Consider the following 11,249-nt stretch of genomic DNA (forward strand, 5'->3'; position numbering starts at 1 on the left):
TCCAAATGTAGACATTCTCTGTGTTCGTCGATGAGTTGGATCGATGACAGGTACACGTGAATTGATATTGTAACATTGCTGGTTGCAATCCCTTGAGAGTTACTTTCCAAATCCACTCCGCTACAGGATAAGTTTTTCACCAAATAACGTGTGTCTACAGGTTTAATTCTAACAATTATGCATGTATATATATGTTTTGTTCAGTCATTTTAATAAGCTAAATGAAATGCGAAGATAACGAACAGTGACCAATCTCACAACTCTTATAAGCAATACAAAATAAAAGAGTTGGGCAAACACGGACCCCTGAATATAACCAGAGGTGGGATCAGGTGCCTAGGAGGCGTAAGCACCCTCTGTCGACCGGTCAAACCCGCCGTGAACCCTATATCTTGATCAGGTAAACCCGATTTATACGTAGTCAAAATCAGTGTGCCGGGAAGGGCCTAAAAATCGGCATGAAACACGACAGAGAGCATTTGACCCAATGTTAGGTTGTATTGGGAAACTAGATTGTTATAAACGATCATAGAACTTGCTAAATGCTGATTTTAAAGGAGACTGTTGGAACCCCTGCACCATCAACTTGTCAGTAGCTTGCTTCCATTTAAAAACTGACCATACGCACAATAAGATCTTGCGTATCAAATAAGTTGGGAGATGTAAACACCATATCCAGGTGATAATGGAATATTGCAACATAAATATGGGAAGTTTACGATGGAGAAGTTGAAATCATCCCGTTTGTTATAAAGTTTGAGTGTTAGTTTGCCGTTAATACATGTATCTCTTTTCCATAAAATATCTAAGTATGAAGCAGAAGTGGCGGACTGTGTAGTGTAAACAAATCTAGTCTTTAAATTATCGTGAGGAATGATGATGTAAAGTGTTGAAAAGCCGCATGTTTTTGATGTTGTTGATTTTAGAAAAAAATTGTGATTTTTTATGTTTACTAAAAGATCTTTAGAATTTGTTTAGAATCCACATTTGATTTACACCAGTTCTGACATATGTAGTGGCATAGTACGTTTGAAGTTTCACCTTCAGAGCTGTTAATATTTTCGTGAGGAGCAAAGATAGAAGCTTGGTAGATCACTTACTGGATCCGGCATTGTATCTCTGTAAGGGATTTTATGAAGTTTAGGAATACAGTATAGGTACGATGACTCATATTCATCCAATCCATTGACTGGGATATTAAATGTGTCTAAAACTGAAACATGGGTTTGAAGAATTTCGTCTTCTGGAGGGTCAGTTGAAGTGTAGGTACGATTACCAAAAGTGAAAGTAATGTCAAGTTCGTTTAAAGCACAGTTGTAATAATAAGCCTTACAAACAAAGACAATGTTGTTACTAGCTTTGTCAGCTGGAACCAAAACACATTCTTCATATAACCTATCTAATTCTTTTATCACTTCTGGTTTACGAAACACAAAAGGATAGATGGTACGTACTTTAGTTTTGATATGTGTAATGCGGGATTTTGATATTCCTCTTATACTTTTAATCCATTCTGACAATGTTTCAAGTTCAACGACCATGCAGTAAAACGACACTGTTGAAGCCCCGTTAATATGAACCTGTTTGTCAGTGGCTCGCCTCAATTTAAAAAAGTATAATAATACGCAGAACAACCATTTTCGTATCAAATCATTTTCAGAGAGACATGAACACCATCTGTAGATAAGAATGAACTATTGTTATATAAATATGGGAAATTGACGATAGAGAGCCTGAAGTCATCCCTCTTGCCATAAAGTTGAAATGTTAATTTGCCGTTAACATCTGTCTTTAATGAAATATCTAAGTACGAAGCAGATATGGAAGACTATGTGGTGTCTTTCAATTCGAGTTCATTGGGATGTAAAACTTATACGGTACCAATTTTGATGCACCAGATGCGCATTTCGACAAATAATGTCTCTTCAGTGATGCTCAACCGAAATGTTTGAAGTCCGAAATAACTATGAAGTTTTAGAGCTAAATATAGCCAAAAATAGCGTGCCAAAAAAGTGGAGCCAAATTCGTCCAAGGATAAGAGCTATGCATGATGGAGATAATCCTTAATTTTGAAATGAATTTCTAAATTTTATAACAGCAATTAAATATACATCCGTATTTTCAAGCTAGTAACGAAGTACTTAGCTACTGGGCTGTAGAGACCCTCGGGGACTAACAGTCCACCAGCAGAGGCCTTGACCCAGGGGTCATAATGTAAAACTTATACGGTACCAATTTTGATGCCCCAGATGCGCATTTCCACAAATAATGTCTCTTCAGTGATGCTCAACCGAAATGTTTGAAATCCGAAATAACTATGAAGTTTTAGAGCTAAATATAGCCAAATATATCGAATCAACAAATGAATGAAAATTATTGTTGTTAATACGAGTCGATGAAACGTCGTCAATATATCTAAATGTCGAGTTGAAGGCCACCGCTAAATATCTTTTCTTCTCATCTAGAACAAGAAAAATGTGAAGATAACGAATAGTCTCATAACTCTTATAAGGAATAAAAATTAAGAGAAGGGCAAACATGGATCCCTGGAAATACCAGGAGGAATAAGCATCCACTGTCGACTTTCCGTGATCGAGTAAACCGAATGATAGGTAGTCCAAACAGTGTGTAAAGAACGGCCGCAATTCATATGAAGCATGTCCGATAGCAATTTACCAAATGACAGGTTGTATTGACAAATTATATCGTTATAACGATCATAAAATTTGTGAAGTGCCGACGTTATACAAGATTGTTGAAATCATTGTAAGATCAGTTTATGTGTTAGCTTCATGTCTCGATTTATAAACTGGCCATACACAGAACAAGTTCTTGCGTATCGAATCACTTGAGAGACATAAACGCAATCTGCAGATGATAATGGAATATTACCACATAGATATGGGAAGTTGAAGCTTTTGAATAAATTCCACCTTGTAAGGATATACAAAGAGGTCAATTAATAAAGAAGCAAAATTCAGGTCCATAAGAATCCAAAGAGGTTGTTGGAAGCTAGACGTAGATTGTGTATGAGGAACACCAGCAGCTTTTTAATATTAACTTTAGAGCACTTGTGCACACAATTAGAGTGCTGTTTAACAAGGTATTTTTCTTTTATCTTCCCAATGTTTGTTTTATATATTTTTGGGAACTTGAAGGAAAATATATCACAAAATCTTCTAAATTTTCATCGTATTTGATTAATTTTTTGAACATAGATATCAACTGCAAACTAACGAAACGACTTTTTGACAAACGACATGACTTCGGATTTCCCATCAACTTCCTATATTTATGTATTGTTTAAAGTCAACACTTCGCAAATTCTATGGTCGTTATAGTGATCCAATTATCAAATATAACCTTAATTAAGTCAAATGTGTCTGACTTGTTTCATACCAATTATTTGGCTTTTCTGTACATACTCTATACTAGGGTATGCGTCGGTTGTGACCGGTCATCATGGAATACTTCTCCTACGCAATGGACTCCACCTCTGATATATAATACTCCCAATTTTGTATTATATACGGTATTTATGTGATTAAATACTGTTCATTATGTTCCTCCTTTGAAATAAATTCACTGTCGCGAAGTAAACACGGAACAAACTATATCAAGTAGTCCTTTGTGACGTTTAGGAGATCTGTGTTCTCCATAAATAACTGAGTCACGAACCTTATTTTTGTTGAAATACTGCTTCGTTAAATTTTGAGTAGTCACCCAAATTAAACCACTCATTCCTTCCCCTCAGAAGAAATGATAAATACAATTTCTTTCATCTATATGTCGTATTCGTGTCTTTACATTTAACTTAAGCTGCTCACAAAAAGTTATGATTAAGTTCGTGTATACTCATCATCTTCATAGAAATATAATATTTGCAACATTTTCAATGATGCAGGGACGCATTAGTTCCGAGACCTAGTTCGCAATTCAATACTACCTATAGTCACGATATAACTCTATTTACCGGATCCAGATTGTAAAGTAATCCACATATAAGTTTGAAACAAAATACAAGACGTGTTTATCAGCTGGGTGGGTCTATCTTACATTGCCTTATCGCATTTCACATTTTAAATTCTTATTTAGATGTCAGTTCGCTATCTCCTGTGTGCAAGAACACTCCTATCTAATGCGATGTTCATTACCAAAATGATTGTGAAATATGTTTTAGATACATGATATACAGCCCGTAATTCATATTTAAGCACATTTTCACTTGAACTTATCCTGATACTATTCGCAATGTACAGGGTTTGTGATGACACTATGTAATGGACGGTTTATCATCGGGTTGACTACACATTCATTGATGATAATTTCAACCACTTTCCGGGGTGGTATATGTTTTGGAGTAAATGTATCAACAAAAACATTGAGGTGGATGAGATATAATTCTAAAAACAATATTAAAAGTTCAATTTAATATGTTTGTATCTCACATCTGTTTCAATGCCTGTGTCAAATATAGTTACATGAACATAGATGCCAAACCATATACCTCTGTCACGTGACCGATCCATTTTGTAATCTGATATTTATCTGCCTGTGAAATCAATTCCATAATACTCAGGTCAAAATTCGTACAGGACCAGTTTTCATTAAATAATCTAAAGCTAAATTCGCAGAATACAAAGGTACTAATGCTACATAATATACAGAGAATCATGCACAGAAACTGAGAGCGAGCAAGTCAATGACGTCTTATTCGAGAATGAGTTACTGATGTAATGGCGCCAGTAATTTTGATCCATGTATGGCAATTGCAGCCATACCAGTGAAGGATATTTATCATGAAAGCACCCTTCGTGACACCTGTATACGTGATATCCGTTCATATTCAAAACATTTGTGACTCCTACTTCTGATGTCAATCCTCTGGAGAAGAAACAACCATTTCGTATGTTAGACGATCTAGATTCAAACCCAAGAATCCTAATAATAAATCCTATGAATCATCACTGGTACGAAAATCATCTGGAGACGTCATATTGCAATATCGTTGATAGATCACATACACAGGACCTGTTTCTCCATTTCTCCATTCCAGAGTTTTAAGCAATATGTGTAACCAGCTTCTTACTTTTGATTTAATCCCATGTTTCATATCCACTAAGTCAAACTAAAGAAATAATTTTTAATCTACTGTAACTACGTTTTATTTACGTTCAAGAATATAAAACATTCCGTTCTAAACTGAAATAATATTTATGATATGGATTTCTGTGTTTATATATAAGCCATTTTTCAGTTTTGATAAATTTCATCTGAAACAATAATTGGTTAACTTCTCTCCATAATGCAGAATCTTAACCATTGTATATATAAATAACAGGTACAGTCTACTCCGGATATAATGAAATTCAGGGGACCGACCTAAATTGTTCATTATATCCAAAGTTCAATATAACCAATGCTGAACTACACAAATATTGCTACTGGGGGATTTATTTTAACTTCAATATAACAGATAGTTCAATATAACCGACTTCAATATAAGTGGAGTGGACTGTATTTTGATACCCATAAAACTCAATACTTTGGAATTGTAAACAAATTTTATTTCATGTCCAATACTATTTCACATTATTTGTCCTCATCATTTGGAGGACACTACAAAGAAGACATGTCGCACACAGCTTTGAAGTCATATATTTTGTTACTTTAACATACTGGATCACCATAACGATGAAGCTCCTGACACTTTAAACATATAATAAGATGTAAAACACTAAACATTTCCGTATGTTTAACAGAGTGCCTTAAGGCCATCATAAGTCAGATACCAAATATGACAGAGATTACAACTTCATAATGCTGGAATTCTAAACCTAGGTGTTTGTTTGAGTTAAAACGCACAAAGCATTTGTAATGTTGAGACAAACACATTTGATTAGTTTTATTGGAAGTCTGCACATAAGTCTGCTGCAAAATCATTAGTGTTGAGTGCTAATACGTTTTCAAAATAAATCAAACTATTATTGATGAAAAGCTACTTTAAAATCATGCATTTCCATGGTGAATGAATATCATATTATCAGATTTAGTTTTTATGTGTTCCACTTGCATGTACATATCCTTCTCCAACGACCTCTGTGTAATTATTGAAAACATCATACTCCACAGAAGGTGGAACACTGGTGGTGCTTGGTGACACATGATCGTAGTATACACTTTTATCGTCACCTTCAGTCTCATTCAGATGATTGTATATGTTATTAATGTTGTCCTGTTTGACGGATGGAGGCACTGGGTGATGTTCGTGTCTCACTATTGGTTTAACGTGAGAAACCTTTGTTGAGGGCTGAAAGAAAAAACTTTTAGACTGTACAAAACCAGACACAAAACGGGGCAATACAGCATAGTAATAAAAATTATTTTATTGAAATTGAATTCTGTTGATACTCACCAAGTGGTCATTGATAGTACAGTAGGTATGTCCATTATTAATTGACCTGGATCTCAAGTTGTGGTCCAAAGAAACCAAATTGGATTCAGATTCATATGCTGGATTTGTTGTTGAACGCTCGGAAGGTACTCTAGAATTGTTATGTATATATTATATATACTTATCTATGTACATAAACACTAGTAAATTATTAGTGGGTTGTATTAATATGTTTTCAAAACCAACTACCCTGGCATTCTTCTATTTCTAGGACAATTCATATATGTTATAATGCTATATTTTACGTAATCGTGATGCCTAAGCAAAAATAATATAATTTTGGTATAATATCTCAATTCACACGATTAGACAAAGTGAATCCCCGATAATTTAATATCTTTTCGTGTACAAAACAACATCCTCTCATCTGATATTTAGGTTTAAAAACTTGATATTGCAAGAAAAAATTCCATTAATGAGGTCCTATGAATTTGCGTTTAATATTGACAAATCAGGCTGCTACGAGTTACATGCGCATTTTGTAAGGGATTGATATTACTATAAAACATATTTTACTATGCAATGCTGTCTGAAATTGTGCTTACATCTAACAAGGACATGTGCTACCTATGGTTATATGTGGTAATGCAAGCTACCAAATGCAAACTGGGATATCTTACGCTCCATGTTTCTCTACTCACTTGTCTCCACTTTGAATATGTCTGCATCTTTTTGTCAAAAAGTAAGTGAGGAATACTACGATGACAGTGAATGCAGCGCCTCCTATGAATGCTCCGACGATCTGACCAGGGGAGTTACCTTCATCAAAGAGGTGTATAACAATATGAACTTGTTCAATTTAGTTATCAGGTTTAGATTTGTCGTTACTGTATAAACTGTCATCAAATGTAACCGTCTGTACATCAATGGACCCAACTCCAAAATAAGATACATTTCATATCAGTTCAACACAATTAATTTAGATTTGGTACTCTTGTGAGGAAAATTATCTAGGTCCTATTCGAGATTTCGATATTTTACTCAACAATAATCTGTGTAAAAGACCCTTGGTTTAAGCTCTTCATGTCATTGCTCGAATAAACGTGAGGCAACACTGCAAGGTTTCTTTCTCTTCAATTCTGATCTTGCGGATCAGAAATACCAACCGACTACGCTTTTATTCTTTCATTTGGGAATGGGCTTAACTTTCCCGTCATTGTGTTATTTATAGCGATCTAATTTTAAAATACAACTTCTCAATAGGTCAATGGGTCAAATTTGTCTGGCATGTTTCATACCAATTTTTAGGCCGTTCGTTACATACTGAATTTGACCATGGATTACTACGTTCAACTGATCAAGTTATAGGACTCACGGCTGGTGTGAAGAACCTACAGGGGATACCAATTCCCCTTGAGCACCTTATCCCACCTCTGGTATGTCTAAACGTCCGGGTTCGTCCTACTCGTAATTTGTATTCTTTGTGAGAATTGAGCTTGATCTTTCTTCGATATCTTCAGTTTATCATGTAGCACCATGTGCATGAATGCCAATCTAAACAGGACGTTAGCAGGGCAGTGGGGCTATTGTTACAAAAGTATTTGGGAAATATTACCATTGTTGCTTTGACATGTATTTACGGTTTGGGACCCTGCTGTTAAATTGGTTGTACTTCCAGATGATCCTGGCATCGGTGCAGTTGTCTTTGGAAGACAAAGGTCTGTAAAAAAATATTTATATATTTATCATAACTATTACATTATGCTCTATCGATTAAAACATGTAAAAACGACGTCACATTGGATCTTGATGATTTGACTGATATGAATTTATATGAACGTCTTGTATATAGTGTTCAGTGGCCTGCAACCACACCTATCCTTTGTATTTGTTGTTTAAAAGTAAACGTTACATGTATAATTACATAATTGGGGCGTTTCTGAGTTGTTATTTGATCTATGTGTTTTTAAATATTTTCCTGTTAGATTTGTAGTCTTATTCATTGAAACAGGAAAGTAAAACAGCCACAATACGTTGGTCAAATGTAATATGAGAAGAACGTCAGACTCACATTCTACCTTGATATTAATGTAGCACTAACATAAATTAAGATGAGCATTCATTTGAGATAACGAGAACCACATCCGGAGAATTTGTGTTATAATTCTTACTTCGAAAGAGAAATTGGCAACATTTAGGTAGATCATAACTGTATCCACCTCCACTATTTTTCAAATATTTGAAAACGGAGTACTGATTTCATTGACGTTTTGAAAAAGAAAACAAATGAAATATATAAGTTCTTTTGAGCAAGTTAAATATTTCTTGCTCGCGTAGTGGTGAGTACTAGTGTATGATTTGGGATATGTTTAATTATGTCTTTATACACAAGGCTTTGCAAAAGTCTTTGAATATTTGTGAAATATATTACCTGAAATGTTGAAAGCATTGTCAATACTTAGGTAACATACAAAAGTTACAACTCTGCACCGGCACCACTGAGACTGTACAGATTTGTGTTCCTCCACTACAGGGATCGTTGATATATACACAAACATAGACACATGGGTGGGACCTTGTTCCGACACCTCACAATCCTTTTCATATTTGTAACATCCTAAATTTGTAGCTGAACACGTACTCGCTGCAATATACAAACAATTTTGTCGTCAATTTAAAAAAGGGTATCTGACGATCTATAAAGCAGATTAATAGATGAATGTAGGTCATACATGTAAGAGTTTTAGAATTTTTTAAAAATAAATCTTACTGATGTCCCATGGACAGCTGCGTATATCTCGGTAACGGCTTAAAATCTTCGCCAGACAATCGATACTGTTAAAAAGGCATTATTAATTATTATTTGTTTTATATTGGTCACCACCCAATTTGAGACCATGATAAATTACTGTAAATTGTTAGTCCACATGGCAAGTTCTACAATACAGGATGCAAGCAAACAATACCAGCAAAAGCATTGAAAACAAATAAATGTACGCAATATCTGAATAAAAATATATCAGTTTTAAGTTATTTAGGTTTTTTATGATGACATGTTACATGTACATGAAGATATACCATATCTAATGTATACAATTGAAACACAACGTCATTCGTTTGTTTTACCCTGTTTTCGTTTCAGTGGATATATTGAATGAAAAAAGGCACATAGATTTGTCACGTAGGACATAAACGTGCCAAAACGCATGAATGCTTTCATTAAACTAGCAAATATTAGACGGGTATTTTATTTCCTCTGATCGGTTTAAATGTGTGACCTATTTACCTGTGAGTGACGTTGTGCCTATTTTTAGTATATAAGAATGTAGAAAGTAATTGCTGTAAACATATCATCAACATTCAGTATAAGGTCATCTCTTAAGTGACCTTTAACGTTTATTATCATTGAGGCGCTATAAGAATTAACACGTACTCTTTTATACAGATTGGAACAAAACGAAACTCTCAAAACTGTGTAAAAACACGTGAGACCTGCAACAACATGTCAATGAGAGGGATGGAATGTATCTAACAGAACTATATGTAATAACCGAATGAAATAGTCCCATGATTATACATACTCATTAGTGAAGCTGCCCAACACACACTTAGCATTCAGAATAGACAGTAAAGCTAAACCCAGTACACAAGTTATACCAGTTGGATGTCCTACAATATAATAAGTATTGATTGTATATTGTCATATATAATGACACATCATCGACAATATTAAACACAATAGAAAAAAAATGCGTTTGTCAGGAAAAACATATCAATACAATTATTCAAAAGCTAAACTTACGTCTTTCGATCTTCATTTTGAGTAATTTCCTGTATTTACACTATAAGTTCTCCACTCGTGATTAGGAGTCCACATGCTAAAAAATTTAAATACCACATGTTGTAAAAACTGGCACTTCTCACACGGCTCGTTAAAGAGGAAAGGTATGCATGACGTACCTGGGAGGGGATCACTTACACATGTGGGTATCATTTGTCTTTCGATATGACTTATACACAGCATGGAATTTGTCAATATAACACAATATGGGCACGCATTTTATACCTTGACAGCTGGTTATTGTTTAGGTACATCAATCCCTTAAAGTGGTACTGTGTACCCTTCATAACAGATATAGGACATCTTATTTAATGCCAGCTTTTACATAGGGGGTACTACAAGTTTCGTTCCCGCTGCATACCAAATACTTCGTTTAACGTCTGAACATTGTACGTGTTACAAATCAACACTGGGTGTTATGCAGGACTTTGTGATTATAGACTTTATATATCAATGCTTGCATAGTGTTTCGATCATATTGTGGTTAGTTGTTTTTTTTTTGTTTTTTTTTTTTGTTTTTTTTTTTTGTTCTGTAACGTCATGAACTGCGTAACGTATATTTGAGTTTTCGTTGAATAAATATAATAATAGTTTAATTCAAGCAATGGATTTCAGTTTTGAAAATAGATTGGGTTACGAACTGTGATGCGCTTCATAAAAGATATATCACTGTGAAGCGTCGCAATTCATGTCCTCATTTATTCTTAAAATGATTTTTTGTATATGTACCTTTTAATTTCATTTCTTTCGGTATTTTCAGTCGTCAAAATAGACGCATTATATTCATCACGTTTCATACATGCATTGTTCACAACTACATTTCATTCATTTGGCTATCAATACAATTTGTAAAGATATATATTGCATAGACATATTGCATGGAAGTATGGATATTTCATGAACCTGATCCCAGCTCTCCTGTGTGTTCAGGGATCCGTGTTTGCCCAAATATCTATTTTATATTGCTTATAGAAGTTGTGAGATTGATAACAGAATATTCAACCTCAAAGCATA

The 11,249-nt window shown here is 34.5% G+C and overlaps 1 protein-coding gene across 2 annotated transcripts; it reads right to left on the reverse strand.

The window, feature by feature from the left end:
- Positions 1 to 5,545: 5,545 nt before the first annotated feature.
- LOC125655326 (uncharacterized) lies at positions 5,546 to 10,576 on the reverse strand. 2 transcript variants are annotated; one of them, XM_056143482.1, is made up of 9 exons: positions 10,355 to 10,576; positions 10,197 to 10,272; positions 9,976 to 10,063; positions 9,165 to 9,229; positions 8,826 to 9,038; positions 8,010 to 8,114; positions 7,096 to 7,213; positions 6,416 to 6,545; positions 5,546 to 6,310 (listed from the first exon to the last, which is right to left on the reverse strand). In XM_056143482.1, exons 2-9 carry the CDS (start codon positions 10,210 to 10,212, stop codon positions 6,050 to 6,052), a joined length of 996 nt encoding a protein of 331 aa, XP_055999457.1. In that variant the 5' UTR covers positions 10,213 to 10,272; positions 10,355 to 10,576; the 3' UTR covers positions 5,546 to 6,049. The 2 variants fall into 2 exon arrangements, with proteins under 2 accessions (XP_055999457.1, XP_055999456.1); XM_056143481.1 differs by having other exon boundaries at positions 10,197 to 10,423.
- Between the last annotated feature and the right edge of the window lie 673 nt (positions 10,577 to 11,249).

This window comes from Ostrea edulis, chromosome 7, assembly GCF_947568905.1.
Source record: "Ostrea edulis chromosome 7, xbOstEdul1.1, whole genome shotgun sequence".
NCBI classification, from domain to species: Eukaryota; Metazoa; Mollusca; class Bivalvia; order Ostreida; family Ostreidae; genus Ostrea; species Ostrea edulis.

Excerpts from the sequence above, each read along its gene's own strand:
- LOC125655326 (XM_056143482.1), bottom strand. Across the intron at positions 8,115-8,825 it reads CAATGCTTTCAACATTTCAG|ACCTTTGTCTTCCAAAGACA; the intron begins GTAATATATTTC and ends ATTTTTTTACAG. Across the intron at positions 6,546-7,095 it reads CATATTCAAAGTGGAGACAA|AGTACCTTCCGAGCGTTCAA; the intron begins GTGAGTAGAGAA and ends TAACAATTCTAG.